Source organism: Thunnus maccoyii, chromosome 11 (assembly GCF_910596095.1).
Source record: "Thunnus maccoyii chromosome 11, fThuMac1.1, whole genome shotgun sequence".
NCBI lineage: Eukaryota > Metazoa > Chordata > Actinopteri > Scombriformes > Scombridae > Thunnus > Thunnus maccoyii.
The window spans coordinates 16,637,839-16,660,101 of NC_056543.1; the positions used below are offsets into that span (position 1 = coordinate 16,637,839).

Below are 22,263 nucleotides of genomic sequence, written 5' to 3' on the forward strand. Positions count from 1 at the left end.
ACAATTTATCTTAAATCAAAGAAATTAAAACAGTCCACTCCATAAAAAAACTGTTTATTGACCCACTGATATCACTTACAGTATTTCTATACAGAATAAATAGTGCAAAAGAAAAGATATGATGCAATGGTATTACATCCACATCTGAGCAACCACAGAAAACAGTTTTACATAAATCAGATGTATAGATCTAAGTAAGTAGAGGGTTTTAAAATCAAAAATGGATCTTGTTTTAAGAAAGCAATATCACATTTGTGAATATTCAGTTATGTCATAAAATACAGACAGAAATTGCACATGGTGATCACTCCTCTCTGGAGTGACTGATAAGTCTTTTTATATTCTTTAACAATCACTCTCCATTTGTCTCTGGGTCACCTGTCTGATTCTTGGAGAAGCAGATATGACACAATGGACAAAATATAATCTTGGTCAGCATAGATTCAACTTCAGATAAAAAAATATATATTGTAGGGTTTTTTTTTCAATGGACACAGGCAGAGCTCGACGCTTTAATACTGCATTTTAAATATTTCCTATCTGTACTCTTTGCAACATAAAGTCAAATGATTAAATGATTGAGGACATCTAATCATTTCACTGACAAAAAAAACATGAACATTTGCACATGAACTGATATATTGCCGGGATAGCAACAGGCTCCTGTACATTAGCTTATCTTCAAGAGGCAACACTGCTGATGCTACATGTATCATCCAGTAATCCTGAAACCTTCATAACAGGGGGATACCTACACTGATACAAGTAAGCTATATGGAAATATGTCACTTGCCTTAGCAACTAAAAAAAAAAAAAGTAAACATTAACTGAAAATATACAGCTAGACATGAATTAAAAAGCAATGGATATGAAACAGGGGAAAGTTTTCTCCACAGCACCAGTTTCACAAACACTACAATGAAATTACACAATCATTTTACATGATATGAAACACATACACATGCACACACAGGCACATCTGCATTCATGTGGGTGAATACAAGTCCACATGGGAGACAGATGTAGCAATGTGGGCTTTCCCTTGTCTGACAGTCATTGGTCGTCATATCTGCATCCATCATCTAAAAACTGTACTCTCTTCCTGATGATTTGCTACCAATGCACAATATGCTATTGCCCTACATTTGCTTCTATGCTTCTTCTTCTCTGTTCGGTGTATTGTTTATCTTTATATATTTGTATAAAGATGTAATACATGATTTGCTAAATTTCCCTGTTTATAAAAACACAAACAGCACCTTGACCCAATGTTAACAATAGTGAAACTGAATGTGTTGTTTTACTGATGTTTGCTTGGGGTAGTTTAGGTTGTAGAATTTGTAATATGATTCCAGTTCCAGTTTGAATAAATATATTCAAGGAAAATAAAACAAATATTTTTACATTCATGGATGAGCTTTTGATTGTTAACAAGCTAGCATTCAACTGTCAGAAAGCAGCTACTGAAAGCTTTAAATGTGCAAAATTTACAGTAGTTCATAGCTTTACTTCTCTTCACATAAAGAACAAGACTAAAACGTCTGTGTCTACCGATCCCATGAGGCTGTAAAAATATGTAGACAGATTTGCATTTTTCACCACTGTTCAGTCAAAATATTCAACATTTGGCCTGATGGTAGTGCCAGAAAAAAGTAGAGCTGTTACCTAAATCAAAATGGTTTGCTGTGATAATTTAACTCATCTTGTCAGGTTTAGCTCTCATTAGCATCAACTGGATTCAGACTGATCCTCAGGGGAACATGAATGTCTGTTCCAAGAGTCTTGATCTTAAAATCAAATACTTGTCGAGGCATTTGGACCAACAGATCAACCAACCAGTGGACCACCTGTCATATAGAGCCACGCTGCCTTGCTAAAAATCAATAATCAGAAGCTGATCACAGTAAAAATCCACTAAGATATATGTAGCTTAAGGATCTCTTCCACTAGGAAATGCACAGCTGTACACCTGTTAAATGTGGAGTAACCTTTCGATTTACAGAGCTTTCATCAAACCATTTATCTACAATAGTACAGTAATAACTATGCAAAAGCACTTAAAACACTTTGAAGTACAAATGATCAAGTACAGTCTGTATGTGAGTCATTTAAAAACCGGTTAGGGTATCTTATCCAGTATCCTTTGTGATTGTCAGTCAGCACACTACAATACTGTGTTTGTTACATGATATGGCACAAAAACATCACAATGTGCAACTTTTATGTTTTGGGCACTTAAATGTCCGAGGTAGCAAAATAAAACATGTTTTATTCGATATGGCTCTTCCTACCAAAAGTTCAGATGTTTGGTTCAAATAACCAACATACATTATCGGTGTCTATGTGTAAAGCTGCCACAGACACCTCCTACAATACTTTGGCACCGACAACAACCTGAATAAGCGCTCTGACTGTTAACGTTGTGGTCGTTTCCTGAAGAGGGCCGCCTCAGGCAGTTAGAGAGGCAGTTTCTCCCTTGTTTGCTCCCAGTTCGTCTTTTTGCACCAATGCTGATCTGCAGGGCAACAAATCAAACTAATCTTTGACGTCCTTGATGACGGACAGCTGAGCCACGGTTTTCTTGACCCGCAGAGCAGTGAGTCGAGCAGCGGGGTTGGCGTACCAGCACTCTCTCATCAGTTTGCCCATCACACGCAGAGCCTGGTGTGTCAACAAAGAGACCCAAACATATCATTTATATAAAAGCGTGTGTCACCAAATTTAGACAGCAGACTTAAGTTGCAGCTTCTCACCTTGAACATAAATACCAAGAGCTTCAGTTATATGTACACTGAATCTCCCGCTGACAGTTTTTAAAAAGATGAGCAACTTAATCTCTCTCTTTGTTTTGTGCAGTTAATGTGAAGTTTTTGGATTAAGATTTTATATGGAGGACAAAATGACCAGTGTTATGCATCAAAATATCAGAAACAAAGGTAGCCAGAATTTTTTCCTGTACATGGCTTGAAATGAGTAGAAACACAACCAACCAATGAGACTGTGGGGTCGATGTAGGGAAAGTGTCGTCCTTCCTGTGTTATCATAACTGTGAAGATTTGACCTCTTCCGTCCTAAACTTACTGTTTGTAAGCTTTAAAAACAAACTCTGGTTTCATACAACTTGGATAGTATTTTTGTAATTTTGGCCATAATTTCAATCTGTAAGAATAACGTTGGATTGATCAAATTAATTGCTAAGATCTGGGAATGTTAAATAATAAATGCTAAAATAACGTACGGTAGGGCAAGAAACACGAGCAGTCAGACAATCAAATAAGCTTTAAACAAACTTCAGGGTGATCTTTCATGCATATCTTTCATTTCCAGGTGCTGAGTCCAAGAAAAATGTTGATACTTTCTGTTTCACACAGAAACATTGCACGTTTTCTAAATGCAATTTTTTGCACAGATTTCACAGTTCTCCAATGCAATGAGGGATTATTATCTACATTTCAGGTGTGATCATTTTCTGTTTTTACCTCCAATTAAAGTGGTTTAGATAATCAAACTAATCATTTGTTTATAGCCTCATCTGACTGTTCATGTTTCTTGCCTCATTGGACTTAATGTCTCAAAGTTACCAAATCAAATACTCACACATCCGATTACCGTGGGTAGTATCAGAACTAAAGGATGCCTAAAACTACAGAATAGAGATGGAAATTATGAATCACTGCTGAATCGAATCATTTCACTCAGTAAAGTTCAAAGATTGTTATCATGTAGTTAATTTTTTCCTAAGCTAACAGACCACATCACAGTTCAAATGGCTGTTTCTGTTTCCAGTTCATTAGTAAGTTTAATTTGTTTTGTTCAGTTCAGCACAAACTAGGGCGATAAAAGTACTGATAAAAATCTAAATAAAATGATCCTTTAAGCATATGGCATGTTATGTCTGATTTTCTTTTGTATCTGACTTTACACACATTAGTGATAAGTTAGCATTATAGCATCAGTTGCTTTACACGGTGATGATACATCAGACATACTGAGACCTTCCCATCTCACCTCACAGCTCTGCCACTGGTTAGGAATGTTGGGTCTCAGTTTCTGATCACACACCACTTTCTTCATGTCTTCAATGGACGGATCTGAAGGCACCAGGTCGTAGTAAGGCAGCTGGTAATCTTCATGAAGTCCTGTGAAAAAGACAAAGACAGGCATTTTGTTTATCATGCTTTTAATGATGCACAAGACTGATAATGTTCAGAGTACTGAGAAACAAGGATATAAACCACCCTGAAATAGTGTAGGCTGACACAGCACACAAAACAACGCTTGGCTGTTATTGGTATCAGATTCTTCAGCGCTCATGTATGTACCATTAATGACACAGAGCAGTTTTGCAGATGACTTCTGTATTAAATATTTTTTTTAAATATCAATAAATGATTGTCTGTATGTTTTGCATGTGTGCGCATCATTTAAGTTACCTCTAATAGAGCATCTTCGGGCCAGTTCCCACAACACCAGGCCTAGCGAGTAGATATCTGCCCGCTTGAATGACTCAAAGCTGTTCATATTGATTGTCTCATCCAGGATTTCTGGGGCCATGTACCTGCAGAGGACAAAATGATTAAGGCCTATTAGAACAAAAAGCCCTGCGCTTCTTGGAATATTTTCCTAATCTACAGCAACTACTGAAAAAACAAGCTCAGTTCATTAATCTGAACGTGAACAGACTGCAGAGAGTCAAACGTTACTTTTCTGGGAACTTGTTGCTTTGTTATTGTTAGGAACAAAAACTTCTCCTCTAAAAGCAGAACTAAAAGCATTCACTGATGATTTCTGGCTTACATCTGATGATGATACCAGTCTAAGGGATATTATATGCTACACAGTTTGAATCTTGTGAGCTTTTGATAGAAACACTAGGAGATGCCAAAGTCTAAAATCTTTTAATCCTGTACGTACAGGGTTTAAGTGTTCTAGTTGTATCATTCCTGAATCAATCCTCTTTAAATTCTCATGCAAAATAACTTAACGTGTCATGACTTTTGTCCAGAATTATTCTCAACAAACCTTAACACACTATTTCGCTGTGTGCACACCCAGAAAACATTTCTCTGTTAACAAACACAGCACATTATTTTAGGAATCCCTAAAGGGACTGAATTGGCTTGGCACAGTGTGTTCTTGGTTAAGGGCTTAACATGAAAACAGTGTCTAGGAAGCTCACTCCAAGTTGTTTCAAGCTTTTAGTTTCTTAAAACATAACTTCCTGATTATCATGTAAACTCAGGGGGAAATCTAACACATCAAATACACTGGAAGACGTTCGCAGTCACTGCCAGTTTCAGTTCCTGTCAGGTGGACTTTCTTGTTTGTTTATTATGTGCTGCACTTTGACGTAAATCCTACCTCTTGGTCCCCACTCTGTGGTTAGACGGTATGTCTATAGTGTTTGTGGTGGAGTCGTGCTTCACAGCCAAACCCAAATCTGCGATGACTGCCGTGCCGCTCTTCTTCACCAGGACATTTTTAGACTTCAGGTCTCTGTGAGCGATGGCAGGCTTCCCTAGAACCAAGCAGGACACACATAACGTTAAAGGCCCAAAAAATGTGCTTTATATTTGACAAAATATTTTTGATCTTTTAGTGATGAGTGCAAAAAAATGCACCAGTGTTTCATAGAACTCTGACGTGCATCTAACCATAATATAATCACTGATAAACTATCACTGAAATAGATGATTTCTGATTTCCTGTTTATGACGGTAATGTTGAAACGATAAGCTGACTAATAATAATAAGTCAGCCAACAGAAAATGAATCACAAAAAATTTCACAATCAGTTACATCATTTATCACGCAAAAATACCAAATATTTGCTGATTCCAGCTTCTCCAATGTGAGGGTTTTCAGCTTTTGGAGTGTTGATCAGACAAAACAAGACTTCTGAAGAAATCTTTTTAGAACATTTTTTGACATTTCACAGACTCAACAATGAATTATCAAAAAAGTAATAGAAAAGTTAAATGATAATAGAAATAATTAGTTGCAGCCATAAATTAAAGGCTATCAACTACTGTTTTGAGGATATACAGACTGATCATTAGTGTAGGAATCTGGGTTGAGACAATTCTCCTGTTATGTCCATTGAGATTTTAGTATATGATGGGTTTATTGTGCATCCTTTGAATCCCGCAATATAAGGTATTTGTGTTAGTTCAATAATACAGCCTTACCTTGCGTGCCAATGATTTCCATGTGGAGATGTGCCAGTCCGCTGGCTATGGACAAAGCGAGAATGACCATGCCCTCCAGAGAGACTGTGTACCTGTTCAGGTAGTCAAACAGGGAGCCATGCTCATGGTACTCTGACACCAACCACAGCTGAGTCCATGAGCCATTATCTGCAGCACACAGCAAACAGTACAGCTGAAACAGTTGTCTTACAATTATAACATGTACTCAATATTATACCTATAGAAGAAGAATTATATATCCAAAAGGTTCTGGCACCTTTATTGTCAGCAGCAATGAAGCCCAGGATGTTTTCATGTCTGAGCATGATCGTCTGATAAATCTCTGCTTCTCGGAACCAGGACCTCTCGTCCCTGGAGGAGAAGATCTTTACAGCAACATCCTCTCCTCGCCACCTGCCCCGCCACACCTCTCCAAATCGACCCTTACCAATGGTCTCCTGCAGGACAATGGTTCGAGCTATGGTTCGTTGGACCAGCAATGGCAGCCCTGCAAGACAAACAGAGATTTCCACCAGGCAGAGCATGAGCAGCGGACAACATGTTTGGTTTCTGTTTCTGCAAATCACAGATGGAGGAGTGCTATATTTAAATCACACAACAATAAAGCCTGAAGAGTTTCTGAATTTACTTGCTTCAGTTCATTGAAGTGCAGTGGAGTAACTCAGAATAAATGGAACAGCGAATAATCGTCATCATGAATCATCATGTCAACTAAATCGGCTTACCTGATCCTGAGCCCGAGGTGCTCATGTCATAGATAAGATCTTTGAGACATTTGTCAGGTGACATGAGCATCTGGTCATCCAAGGGCTCCTCTGGGTCCTGCTTGTGGGCTCTGCTGTAGGCACAGCGTTGGCCCTGCACAACAAACACACCCAGTACAATCCCCATACACAGCAGGCAAGAGGGCACGAGGATCACCACAGACAGCTGCAGCCTACTCCAGCCAGGATCTTCCAAAGGCCTTTCTGTTAACACACACACACACACATATACAACATGACAATGTAAAATCACCAGTTAATATTTTTAGCACATTACTGTTTACCAAATTGCTTATTCAATTCTTAGGACAAAAAGTCAGTTGAATGAGAGGACATTTGCATCTATATTTACAGCATTGTCACTGAGCACCCTCTGGTGGCCAAACATGGCAATGGACTGAGATGGTCTTCTCATGTAGATGATTTACATTGTCACTGGTGTATACGTACTGCTGAAATATGAAGGCAGCCTCGTCTGATGTACTGAGTTGCAGAAAAACACTTTCCTGCCACCACACAAGCTCAACAAGAATGAAGACATCAACCAGTTGACAATATTAAAACTTAGGGAACTGGAAATTGTACAATTGGCAGATGCAAATTTATGTCTGCCAACAAATGTGTTTTACATTCAAGGCACCAGAAATTTTCCTCACTGCTCCATAAATGTCATTGATCAAGAGTAATGAAGAGAAACAGAGGCAGAATCTTCTTCCAACAGTTAAAATGAAAATGCCACTCCGTCGACATGCACTGAGCAAAAACAGGCACTTTGTGAGACAATGTGTGACTTAAATTGTGGGTTTGGCAAAACAATATAACCTGGCATTTCTATCGCTGACCTTCATTTTGTCTGTGGGCGGATAGAAGAGACCTGGACACAAACAAAAGTGGCAGAGCTGGTGGGCACCGTGATAATGTGGAATTTCCACACATGCTGACAAAATGTTGCACCGAGAACACTGTAATGGCATTAAAGCACTTGCAAAGGGTAGGTTTGGGGAGTGATGAAACCTCATACAAGCTTTGGCTGAATGATTGCAGAGACCAATTACTCATAATCATCCAGGCTTTAAAAAATCAGAACCTATCTATTAGTAGTAACATTTTTACACAATAAAGTTTTCCATGTTTCTTTACCCTTTTGATCCTCTCAAATCCCTAAAGTAAGAGATGTCCTCACCAAAACATGCAACATCTGCAGATGGCCCAATGTGCAAAGCAACACATCTTGAACTAGACCACAGTTTCCTAAGACATCTTTAGCCTTTTACCTAAAAACATATCCAGCTGTGTGTCCAACTGGAGCCCAGCAGATATGGTGCAAAACAAGACATTACTCTCCTCTGCTCCAGTGGCAAGACTGTTTCTCGGCAAACATGCATGTTACCTTTCAGCTTTTTGTCAAATGATCTGTTTGAATTTTTTGACGCAAAGGCTGAAAAAAATGCTTGGAAATTAGACTTAGAAGAAGATATCCTTGTCAAAGTGTGAAAGGTACAACAAAAAACACAAAACCTCTACCTACTACCTCTAACTGCACCGTATCACTGTCCAAGCACCTTTATAGAAGTCACGGCAAGAGCACTGATAAACATAAAGTCTGAAACAACACATGGATGAGCTCACATGCTGATGTTTAGTGGAACAATGGAACAGATTGATTCTGGTTGTCCTCATTCACAGTCAATACCATAACAGCCTCAGGGTGCTGTATCAACAGTCAACAGTGGTTATTTCACACTGCGACCAGGAGTAAACATTTACAAAAGCATAAAAATGCAGGAGCAGGAAAGGTGGGTTTTACTTGTCTAAAATGCACATACTGAAGTTCTGACTCTGCAGTTCCCCTCAACTTTAAAGAGCATTTCTGTTCTGTTGTTTAAGTTTTCTGACCTGCGACTCTACTGATTTGGTTCACTCTCACCGTTCTCATCAACCCCTTTTCCCAGCAGCAGCAAGCAGATGTTTTCAGCTAAAAAGCACTGATAAACCCACTGTATGCTCCCTGCCCAGCACCAAACAGCAGGCAGACACAGTTAGTGGCCAGCTGATGAACATAGCGGAGCATTCAGCGGCCAAAGAAACAGATATATTTACCGCAGGTGTTTGTGGAGACAAAAACAGAGCTATAAAGGAGAGTGAATATTGTACTAATTCATCGTGTGGTCAGAAACTCTAAATGAATGCTAATGTTGCTCAGAGTCTATTGGACATGTTGACATGTAGGCAGTGTTGCTACCATATCTACTTTACAAAGCCATAATATGTCAACTGTGTGTAATTTTCAGCTTCATATGTTTCTACCAAGTGACAAAAACTGATTAACGGGGAGCTTTTGCCAATCTGATTTACTTCATGAATTGTCCATTTTACATTTTACATTTTACTGCACTCATACTGGAAATGTCAGAAGGAAAAACTGTTATGTTTTAGTTTATTTATTGCAGTAAAACAAGAACTATTTTTCTATTTGCAACCTCTGTCTGACCTCTCAGCATTTTCCATTGAGTTGTATATCCACAGGTGTAAGTAATCCCCCTCAGCTTTAAGGCCAACTTCCACCAAGCAGACCCAGTGAGAGGCTTTTAACTTGCACTAGGACTACATGCCTGACAAAGTATTTATAAATCAGGGGAGGGAGGGGAGGATCACTAACCGTCGTCCCATGGCCTCTGCCAGCTTTGTTATGTCACAGGATCTAGTAGGATCAGCATCCACCTCGTCTAGCCGGGGCCAGAATGAGTGGGAAATCCCACAGTGATTGGGCTAGTGTTGCTGTTGACTGCATACTGTAACTACTGAGCAGAGGAATCCATTTTCTTCTTTTTAATGCTTTTTTATGTAACCTGGTTTGTCTTTCCTACTGTGGGAAAAAAATCAGCTTTATTGAATTAAGTAAAAATACCTTAAACCAAAACTGAACTAAAACAACAACCAGTTAATATTTGCCAAGGTAATATTCATTTTCTTGTTTGCTTGTTCACACAATATCAAATAGAACATAAAAGTTAGATCAAATTATAACAGGTGTCTGCATGTGCAGGCGGAGCCAAAGAGCCAAATTGCTTCCACTAAATCACAACATCATATTCCAGGAGCAAAACAACTACAATCAGTATTCTGGCGCTCAACCAAAATCTACAATATTATTCAAAATAGAAGAGTATTAAGAGTTGACAATAAGGATTTTTTTTAACATATTTTCTTAAATCTTTGGGTATAAGTTTACAAAATTACTAGAAATTTAATTCCTGATTTTAGGACCTCTATTAGAAATTCTAAATTGGGTGTTTGCATTTCTTGAAAGTGCAAGTTGAAGGTGATGACTGTTCCTGGTTTCATGGTTGTGAATGATGCTAAGTATGATTAAATAATCCTTTAAGACAGAAGGCAGAGTGTTACTGAAATAGTGCTAAATGAACTGCACAACCTGGAGTTTGTTCATTTGGAAAACATTGAGATTGGCAGACCTTTGGCAGACCTTACAGAAAGGGAATCTGTGTGGCTCCTGTATTCTACACAGAATAATCTTTTCTATAATCTTTTGCAATTTTGAAGGGTGTATACCCGCCCAAGCGTTATTGCAATAACTTATAGGAGAGTAAATAATGGAAAATATATTTATAATGTACTGCTGAAATAATATAAGTATCTTGTTTCCTATCTGACTCAAACTTAGCTTTATGGCACTTACTCATGTTGTTCTCTCCTGACTAGATCCCTGCTTGTGTTCTATCAGCTCTCAGATGTACGTCGCTTTGGATAAAAGCGTCTGCTAAATGAAATTGTAAATTGTTTTGCCAATAATCCCTATGTTTGTTTCTATTCTAATGTGGTTTGTTTCATATTGATATGTGATTTCCAGCTCGACTTATCTATAATTACTCAAAGGAATCACATGGAAGTGCCACTCTCCAAAAGTACATTCTCCATTTAAACATTTATAGATTTCTTTTATATGAGTTAGGCCAAAATAAAATGAAATAAGTTAAGATTAAGTGAAAGTTTATTCATCTTAAGCCATTTAGATATATGGTTTAGTTCAAGCAGCACCATATCTTTAAGCCATTTTGAGATAACACCATATTAATCATACTGACTGTACCTGGATCTAAGTGCAGAGTCTTGTTGTTGCAGAAGTCAGTGAAGCAGCAGTTCCTCTTGGAGACATTAGGGGAGCTGTAGCAGAAAACCTGGCCCTTCATCTCAGAGGGCGACAGGCAAGACTTGACCGCCTCTTCTTTCCCATCGATCAACATCACAGAGTTCCAGCAGGCGCCGTCTGCCGCCGTCTCACAGGTGTGGTTGGCGCACAGCTGGCACACACATTTCAGACCTGCAACACAACGCATTACTCAAGATGGTTAGATAATTTTTTCCACAGACACTTTCCAGCACAACACAAAGTATTTAATTTATTTGTAACACTAGACATGTATCATTCACAGACTTTCATGGCCAGTAGTCTTGAACTCTTTAGGAGCAGAATGCTGCTGTTATGTAAGGAGGTCCATGCTCTTAAATGCCTGGAGGTGGAGGAACCAGAGTAATGCCTCTTAGTTTAACACCCAGATAATCTTGTGTTCTACTTGGAGCTGCTGTCATGCTTTGTTTGATAAGACTGTGAGTGATTGATAAGCTAGGCTGCACTTCCCACTCATTGGAAAAACCCGGAGATAAATGATGAGAATATTTGATTTTGATTAAACAATTTTAACAGACACGGTAGCATCATTTTAAAAAAAACTAAAATAGCCATACTAATATAAGCAACATCTACACAGTATTCAGGTATTAATGATATAATACAGTTGTAATCATAAACTTCATTGACATAACAGTAACTCTGATCATTTGAAGCATTTTTCAAATTTTGACCATTAATATTAAATCATAATCTCTGCATAATCTCATGCAGTTCAGAACAAAAAACTTCAAGTTTCATGTTGTGTTTTTTAGTTTATATAAATTCCAATACAAACTGTGGCTGCTGTCTGAAACTCATGTCCTGTGTGCAATTAATGGTTGGCATGCCAGTAACACTCCCCAGCGAAAATCATTTTTGTCAGGAAAATTCATGGCTGATGCAAAGCATCTTGTGACAGCATGTCACCTCTTCACAGGTTTATTGCTGCCAGTTTCACATCACCCTTTCTTTAAACATCATATTTTGTCATGTACCAACAAACAGGTGAAAATTGCTTTATAATAATTTCTAAAGATGTGGATGTCTCAAATCAACCTGGTTGACATGAAAATAGAAAGTCTGGATGCAGTTGACCTTTGACACCTGTCAGAGCGTTCTGTACCACTAAACATGAAGCCTGTTTCTGCCAATTTCCTACATATTCATATATATTATATGTTGCCATACACTTTGAGTCACAGGATAGATAGGAATAAAAATAAATAAAAATAAAAATAATACAGAGTGTTTATGATAAAAATGAATGTATGAAAAACTTGAACTCTTGACCATCTGTCCAATTTCAATGTTTTTACAGAGGGAACTCAAAAGCCACAAACTCTCTGTGATTTCAGCCTGAATTTGTGAAACATTTAAACATACTGTGGTCAGAGAACCTAAGCAGTCATCTTGAACCCTACAGACAACCACTGTAGAAAATCTACAGTAAGAGTTGTTAATGAACTGTGTGAGTATTTTGTTAAAAGTGCAGCTGTGGCATTTTTGACCCCTTGTAGCCATTTAATCATCTCTACTGCACATGTATTCTATTGCAATAGTCTCCAAGAAGGAAAAAAGCAGGAGTAAACATTCTGCAGATGTTGATAGACAAGAACTGACATTGGACACGGTACATTTCACAACTGAAGGGAAACAACATTAGGACACTTTCTTGAGATGATGGTCAAAGTTCATGCTGTGATCACAACTGACTCTTACTTTCGTAATTGTTGTTTGTATTTAATGTTCATTATCCAATGGATGGGTTCAGTGGTACGATGCGTAGTCCTTGAGAGTTGATTTGCAAACCAGTAAGTACAGAGCCATCATCAATGTGGCAATTAACAAAAATGAATTAAATCCAAGGAGAATAATTAAAAAAGAGGAGAGAGTGGGACCAAAGATTGATCCCTGGAGCATACTGCAAAGGAGTGGGCCAGATTATGACACATACTTGGACAGGGAAGACAGTTGAAACTTTCCTATTTAATAGGAAATTTCTGAAATAGTAAGTATTGCAAGTATTGACAAAAACTCAGTTGTATCATTCATTACTTTCTGACCTCCCCAACTGAGTTTGTTTGTGGCATTCTGCCCCCAAGCACATTTGTTTCTACTAAAGATATAAAAACAGGTCACAGGTAATTTCCTACAGCAGCTGGACACTGTAGTTTTTTAGCAAACATTATTCAAAAAGGAATAAACAGTGCATTTTTGGTAACTTTTTCAGCCATGGATCAATAGACATTTGGTGCACCAGTGAGTATTTAAAGCACCGAGATGGCAAAAAGTGCAATATTTTATTGGAATGAGGGAGTATTCACAAAACATCCAAAGGCTGAAAGTAAAAACTCCTAAAACAAGCTCCTAAATTTGAGTGGGGTGAGAGGTAGTCCAGAGGACTCCTACAGTAAGTCAGCTTTTGCATATAATGCACCTCACAGTGTCAGCATTTTGTAAGAATATAATGATTATAAACTTTTAAAAGCATATTTTGATGGTGGACGAGTTAATAAGGGTCCAATCAGCTCAACAACAAATAAACAATCCAATAATCCCAGAGAGTTTACCCAACTCTGCACTACTTTGACCCTGGAAAACTGTAGTTTACAGTGCTGATGAACTTGGAATATTTCAGCCTTGTGTCAGAATTATTCATCAAAGAAAATATGTGCTTTTTAGAGCCAGTTTGTTCAACAATTCGTTAAGTAAATAATCAGCAATTGAAATATATACAGTACCAGTCAAAAGACACACTTTCTCATTCAAGGGAACAGGAAGGAGTGTCCAAACTTTATACAGTATTGTGAAAAAGTTTTAGGCACTTTAGATGTTTAGATTCTTTTCCATAATGCAATACTAACACAGAGGCCTCTAATGGGCCCTAAATTTATTCTGCAGCATGACAATGACCCCAAACATACAGCCAGAGTCATAAAGAACCATCTTCAGGGACAAGAAGAACAAGGAGTCTTGCAACAGATCATATGGCCCCCACAGAGCCCTGATCTCAACATCATCCAGTCAGTCTGGGATTACATGAGGACACAAAAGCAGCTGAGACGCCTGAATCCACAGAATAACTGTGGCAAGTTCTCCAAGATGCAGGAACAACCAACCATGTACCTTGAAAAACTGTGTGCAGGTGTATTGAGGGGAATTGGGGCCGTTTTAAAGGCAAAGCGTGGTCACACAAAATATTGATTTCATTTAGGTTATTTTCTGTTTATTGCATTATACTGTATAAAAGTAACTGATAAGTAAAAACCATTTACAGCATTATTTTCAAAAGCATCCTTAAAGATTAGTTTAGTCAACCGGAAAACAAAATATCACAGTATTAACACGCAGGTGGTGTTTGATGCCAGATACAATCTACTTGATAAGTAAATTTTACTTTGATTCATGTATAAAGGATATAACACAGCTTATAAAATACGATATGTTTGAAATTAAATCAATCAGTCTACAGTATCTTTATTCCCGGTCACGCTCCTGTGTATTGATGAATGTTTTCTTTTACATTCACTGACACAGACCAGTCACCTGTCAGCCATCGCTGTAGACATAGTGAATTGGTTTATTGATGAAACATGATGTCACCCATAGCAACAGGGTCCACCTTGCCCCTTCTCTTAGTTCAAGTGTTCTCTCCATTCCTTACTAAAAATAAGGTTTTTCTGACCAAAGAGGAAACTTTTAGCTTAGGATCTTTTAGCTCCATTTAGGAGGACTCCTGGTTGTAAAATAAGACCCTTTATCAATACGCAAGTTCAAGGGACACCTGACTAGAATTTGAGAAAAAGAATAATCTTTTACAGCTTACACAGGAGTTGCTTGGCAACAACTTCTTCAAGGACAAGTATTAAATGAAGTTTGAATATATTGCTCTGTAACTGACATATAACAATGTTAATTTTTTAAGCTTTTTAAGAAACCAAATGACCCACTGAGTACTGGTATAAATATTGAATATTTTCTTAAATCATATATTGCGACAGGGAAATAATATATTATTACAGAGTTTTTGTATTGTTTGGATGCTTTGCCAGAGACAAAAGGCCCCTTTCTTTTGGAAGAGGTGCTATGACCCAACTGTTGAGTTTGCAGAACAGCAAGTGAATGCTCAAAGTGGTGTCATGTCATCAAAACATTAAAATCAGCATAATCACATAATGGTGTCTACAAAGTCACTTAATGGTGGTAAGAAAAATGAAATCAAATTCACAAACTATTACTAGGCAGTGTGTTTACTGCTCCATATCTTGCTGTCAACTGCATTTTCCGTCACATCACATTTACTGTAATATTTTCCCTGATGAGACACCTTGAATAAAACATCTTTGACTGACAAATTCAACCTTGGCATCTTTCTGCAGTGATGTCATCACAGGTCAATTGCCTCAGTGAGTGTGACCTGACATGGTTTCTATTGCCATGCTGAAAATAAATCCTCACTTGCCTTGAGGAATGGTGAGTATAGCAGAGGTAGATCTTTGATATTCTTGGACAGGATTAGAGCTTTTCTTGAAGACTGCCCTACAGTCTGACTGAACCGCATGTTGTCCAGTATGACAATGTGAGGTTCAACAAGTGTCCAACCTGGTGTGTCCCTTTACATGAAATCAAACGTTTTGCACCTATGCATATTTTCATGAACCAACACAACAGAAACAGATTTCTCTTCCTTATGAACAAGATTGAAAATATTGTGAGCAGAAGACTCACGAGAGAAGAAGTCAGGTGAAATCTGCACTCAGTGTCTAGCCTTGTGTTAAATCTGTGCAAACCAAAACCAGAAATTATCACCAGGAGTCATTTCCTTTGTCAACAAAGCTATGCATTAAGTCTTAAGTCTTGCAATGAAAGTGGACCAATTTGACTCAAAATGAGTATCAAACAGAGGCAAGGCAAGTGTATTTATATAGCACAATTCAGCAACAAGTCAATTCAAAGTGCTTTACATAAAACATTAAAAGCATCGAGACAAAGTGCAAAAGAAACACACCACAAAAGGACATTTAAATACAATTAAAAACAGTCATTAAAGAGCTAAGAGAATAGAAAATAAAAATAAGCTAAAATAAAATAAAATAGGTATAAAATACAAGAATAAAAGTGCAGTGCAGCGTAAGAAATTAATAGTTAATGAGTACTTTTTTAATAAAAGGCAGCAGCAAACAGAAAAGTCTTGATTTAAAAGAACTGAGGGTTGCAGCAGACCTGCAGTTTTCTGGGAAAAACTACACACTGTTTCTCCATGTTTAGTTTTCACTCTGGGAACAGAAAGCAGACTTGTCCCAGGCGACCTGAGAGGTCTGGGTAGTTCATAATGTAGCAGAAGATCAGAAATTTATTTTGGCCCTAAACTATTCAGTGCTTTATAAATCAACAGCAATATATGGAAATCAATTATTTAACAGGCAGGAAACCAGTGTAAAGACCTCAGAACTGGAGTGATGTGATCTACTTTTTTGGTCTCAGTGAGGACTTTAGCAGCAGAGTTCTGAATCAGCTGCAGCTGTCTGATCGATTTTTTAGGGAGACCTGTGAAGACACTATTACAGTAGTCAAGTCTACTGAAGATAAATGCATGGACAAGTTTTTCAAGTAAGTCCTTTAATCCTTGATATATTCTTAAGGTGATGTTAGGCTGACTTTGTAATGTGGTTGCTGAAATTCAGGTCTGAGTCCATGACTACACCAAGATTTCTGGCTTGGTTTGTGGTTTTAACATTACCAATTGAAGCTGAGTGTTGACTTTGAATCATTCTTCTTTGGCTCCAAATAAAATTACTTTAGTTTTGTCTTTGTTTAATTGAAGAAGATTCTGGCACAACCACTTGTTGATTTGTTCAATGCACTTACTCAGTGCTTGTATTGGACCATAGTCCCCTGGTGATATGTTTATGTAAATTTGTGTGTTGTCTACATAATTATGGTAACATATTTTGTTGTTTTTCATAATCTGAGCCAGTGGAAGCATGTAGATGTTGAATAGAAGAGGCTCTAGAATGAAGCCTTGGGGAACTCCACATGTCACTTTTGTCCACTTAGATGTGCCATTACCTATAGACATAAAGTAGTGCCTGTCCTTTGAGTAGGAGTCAAACCAATTTAATACTGTGCCAGAAAGTCCCATCCAGTTTTTCAGTAGGTCTGGTAATATATTGTGGTCAACTGTGTCGAATGCAGCACTGAGATCCAGTAATACCAAGACTGAAATTCTGCCACTGTCTGTGTTTAAGTGGATGTCATTGAAGACCTTAACAAAAGCAGTCTCAGTGCTGTAGTGTGGTCGAAATCAATCAAACAAACAAAGGGTAGTCAACTTGAGGCCAAGCAGATTCTTAGATTTAGAGAAGTAGAATTTAGAGTAGTATAGTGCTGAGAGGCTTGTATGTTTGCTGAACCTTTTTACCACAGAGATCTTCAGTAAGAATTAATGAATGGTATGAAAGGTCCCACTTAAGCATCATATTGCAATTGAAACTATTATATGCAGACACAGAATACAGCCCAGCACTGTATTAGGGCTGCAACTTAAGATTATTTTCATTATCTATTGATCTAACAATTATTTTCTCTATTACTTGATTAATTGTTTGGTCCATAAATATCAGAAAACAGTGAAATGGTGACTTCATTTCTTTAACTAAAGGGACAAGTCAAGGGTGTCCATTGTCACCTTTGCTTTTTGTGATGGTGATCAAACCATTGGTGTCGTGTATGAAACAATACAAACATCAGAGGATTGAAGATTAATAATAACAAACACAAATTTCTATATATGCAAATTACATAATTCCAATAATAACACATCTAGAAAATTCATATTTATATAGTACAATCAAACAATTTGGAAGATATTCAGGATATAAGATCAATTTGAAGAAATCTAGTGCTTGCCTCTTACATATGACACCAACAGAAATATGTCTCGTCCTTTTCACTGGATACCAGGGGGTTTTAAATACTTGGGAATAAATATTACACCGCATTTAGATGATCTGCTTAAAGAAAACTAAACTCCTCTCATAGATAAGATCAAATTGATTTGTGATTTGTGTAAATGGTCCACTCTACCGTTATCTGTTAGGAAGAATAAATGTTATAAGAAGATTTAATTTTCTTTTTCAGATGTTACCATGTTATTTATCATTTTTTTGAATCTCTGAACAAACATATTTCAAAATGCATCTCATGCAATAAAATACAAGGATTAGTTTAATGACCCACAGGAAGTCAGAGCCCATGGGGGTCCTGGTCTCCCCAATCTCCAGTATTACTTTTGGTCAGCCCTATTAAGAAATTTAGTGTCATGGTTGTTGGGGAGACAGGACTCAGTGGGGGTTCAGATGGAAGCCAGCCAGATCTGAACAAATACTTATAATCAATCAACATATGCAAATGCCCAAACTTGGGTATAAAATAATTTAAAGATTTGTTTAATAAAATATGCAATTAAAATCATTCATTGATTTAAGAACAGAATATGGCATTCCTAACACAGATTTTAAATATCTACATATTCAGAATGTTGTCCGTTCACTTCACCATTCAAAAAGAAAATAAATTGAGAGGATATATTAATGTCCTTAATTACAATTAAAGGTAAAATTAGATAATTTTATGATATTCTATCTAAAGGAGATCATTCATCTTTCCCAACTCTATTAAAGATTTGGGAAAAAGATCTAAATGGTTTTAGATGAAAATAACTGGCTAATCATTTGTGGAAGAATATATTTCTCATTTACAAGTAAAAAAAATCAAGGAAGATAACTTTAAGTTCATCCATAAATTCTATGTCACTCCTATAAAGAAGCATAAAATTTCCAAAGATAATTCACCAAACTGTCCAAGATGTAGAAGGAACATGTGTGCATCTGCTCTGGCAATGTGATCTGTTGAAAAGTTTCTGGAATTCAATTCACTCCTTCACTAAATCAGTTTTGAAAATTGGATTTCAACCATTGTTTCTATTTGTTAAATGACATGCCAGATTTTCAATTAGATAAAAAAAATGCAGAGTATTAATTACTATAACATACTTTGCTAGGAAATACATACTTCTATGTTGGGAAAAATGAATCTCATTCTCATTGATGTGCTGTAAGTGTAATCTAAGTATACTTAAGAACACACCTGAGATGTTTAGGAAACTTAGGTTGTACTTTAGTAAATTTGTTAAAAGTGTACTATTTTGGTAGGTAAAAGTAACCAAGAACACATCAATAGTATAATTTCAACTTTGAACACACTAAGTACAACTTGAGTGGTTTCAATTTAACACAGCTTTAGATTACTTTCTGAATAGATAAAAGGGATACTAATGCATATTAAGTGGTAAAAAGGTTTCAGAAAATATACTTAAGTATACTTTCTTTCTTTGTTTTGTTTTGTTTTGTTTTGTTTTGTTTTGTTTTGTTTACTTGGGCATATGGGGGTAGAGGGAAGAGATGGGGGATATGAGGATACTCAGTATACTGTTATGTTTGTATGTTCACCCAATGGTGATTACTGATTATTGTACACCCCTCAGAAATGAAAAGATGTTGGAAAAAAAAGAAAATGGTGAAAAATCACTGATCACTGATTCCTAAAGCCCAAGATGCAAAATATAAAGTCTTGTTCTGTCCCGACTGGCAGTGCACAACCCAAAGATATTCAGTTTACTGTCATAAAAGACTAAAAAAACTGGAAAACATTCACATTTGAAAGGCTGGAATCAGAGAAATTTGAAATGTTCCTCTTAAAAAATGACTCAAAACAATTAATTGATCATCAAAATAGTTGCCAATTAATTTAATAGTTGTCAACAAAATGATTAATTGACTAGCTGCAGCTCTACACTGCATGTACCTAGAATATTGTTCATTTGAAAACTGTATTATCAATATGCATTATACAACCTGTTACCTGGAATGAGCACATCTCAGAGAAAAAGCACTCTGCTGATTAGCGAAATTTGTGTGTTCAATTACATCTTACAAGGGAAAGTGCACATTAAATTGGAGGCTGATAAAACAAGAAATGCCTGTTGACTGACAGAGCCGTCCTTGGGGCCAAACAGGCACATCCAGTCATCATGTTTCAGTCTGGAAAGGGTCAAAGTTAAAGCTAATACTTATACTAAGACTGAACCATTATCAGACAATAAGAAAGGAAAAGGGTCATCACAGTGCACCCTGTGTTGTCTTAAACTAAGCTTTCAGTCACACACCCATTCATCAGGGTAACACCAGGACAAAGTAGGTGGAAGACAGACAGCACTGAGTGCAGACATTCCTCTTTATATATGCTGTACTTACTTGCACTTCTGGTCTAACAGGTGAGTGACTACTGATGTTTGTCAGCAACTACTGGCAACTCAATTATGATGTATTTGATCATATCAGATGCAACATGACTGGGGAAAACTTCATCATACTTAAGAAAGCAGTATGTAAATATTTGACAGGTTAACAAATTAGATATGAAACATTTCCTGAAAAGCACAACTAAAATCTTTGGAATGTAAATGAACAAACATAAAAATCTCTCAGTTTGTTTGTTGAAGGCAGCAATTTACATTCTTAGATAATAGATAGCCTATTTCCATTCAGAGCTTTAAGGTACATAAGCCTAATGGACATGTAATTATATCTAGTTTTAAAAGTACAATACAAGATTAAACTTGTATATATATAAAATATTTCAAAGTCACATAAACTTAAGTCATGGTGTTTGGTCACATAACAGATCACGGAGCTTTCTCAGAATACAATATGGGCAATTTAAAAAGTCAACTGAATCAACTAATTATTAGCAAACCTGCGTTGTAGCCTATGTGGTGGACAGTTAAATAACTCATGCGAAACCTTCAGTCACACAACGGTAAAGTGTAATTCACCAGATGGATACATTTAATCAACATAATGCAAACTGAGTGAGTGGGAGCTGCCTACTGTACCTGCAGTCAGCTGGGCGATGGACAGGAAGATCAACGCCGCTTGAAAGCTCTGCTTCCTGGGACAAGTCATGGCAAGAGCCGCATCTGCTCCCTCTCCGACGCACCGTTTTTACGCAGCTACTCTACAAAAAACGCAACGCTACACATCGCGGCGAAGTCTACTCGGCCATGCAACCCGCACAAACGCCTCACGCAGCAGACGAACGGGAGGAAAAACTGTGAAACGCAACGAGAGGTTCGCTCCGCCTCTGTTGACTAGAATTTAAGAGGATTAGCGCTGCAGACCTCTGATAAAGACATGTGAATGAGAGCCAGAGAGAAAGTGTCTGATGCACATCCATTTAACTGCTGCAGGTCCAGTGAAACACCCCCTCCTGTCTGCTCACTTCTCTGAGGGTGTCAGTCACTTGTTTACTGAATTCTTGCTATAGAGAAAAACACAAAACCACATTACACACAAAATTAGGTACAAGGAGATTATGAACTCCCTCCTGAGCACAGCAGACACATACACAGTCCCAAGGTTGACATAAATACTACTGAGTTTTTTGAAGATGCACTGACTCTTTTCCACCTCCCTGTATACACACATCTTGGCCAATAAATGATCTATAGGAACATTCATGCGTTTCCAAGAGACTGTAGCTATAGCTGGGTTAGTCTGATTCTGTTCGGCTCATTAAGCAGCAGTCTACACATGGCAGCTGTATCATATGCATATGTATTTCATTATCAATTAACCTGGCAATGATTTTTTCAATTGACCAATTAATCGTTAAGTCTATAAAATATCAGAAAATACTGAAAAATTTTATAATTTTATTAGTTTTATTATTTTATTAGTCTTCAAATGTTGTTTTGTTGGATCAGTTCAAAATCCAAAGAAATTGAGTTTACCATCATGTACAACAAAGAAAAGCTTCAAATCCTCACATTTGAAAAAGCATTAACTTCTCGAATGTTTTGGCATTTTTAGGTATCAATGACTAAAATGATTAATTGATCAAAATATTTGCCGGTTAATTTTCTGTTGATCTACTAATCACTGCAGCTCTAGTCTTTGCAGCTCTAATGCAAAGACTAACCAGTGCTCCTATGCTGGTTTTGTGTGTTAATATGTTTGAGGTCATTTTACTTCACAGAACA

The 22,263-nt window shown here is 37.2% G+C and overlaps 1 protein-coding gene across 1 annotated transcript; it reads right to left on the minus strand.

Annotated features, from left to right (window-relative positions):
- Positions 1–38: 38 nt before the first annotated feature.
- LOC121907378 (activin receptor type-1C) lies at positions 39–21,777 on the minus strand. Its single transcript, XM_042426902.1, has 9 exons — positions 21,118–21,777; positions 11,082–11,312; positions 6,935–7,177; positions 6,466–6,696; positions 6,189–6,356; positions 5,362–5,518; positions 4,434–4,558; positions 4,009–4,139; positions 39–2,661 (listed from the first exon to the last, which is right to left on the minus strand). Exons 1-9 carry the CDS (start codon positions 21,185–21,187, stop codon positions 2,536–2,538), a joined length of 1,482 nt encoding a protein of 493 aa, XP_042282836.1. The 5' UTR covers positions 21,188–21,777; the 3' UTR covers positions 39–2,535.
- Between the last annotated feature and the right edge of the window lie 486 nt (positions 21,778–22,263).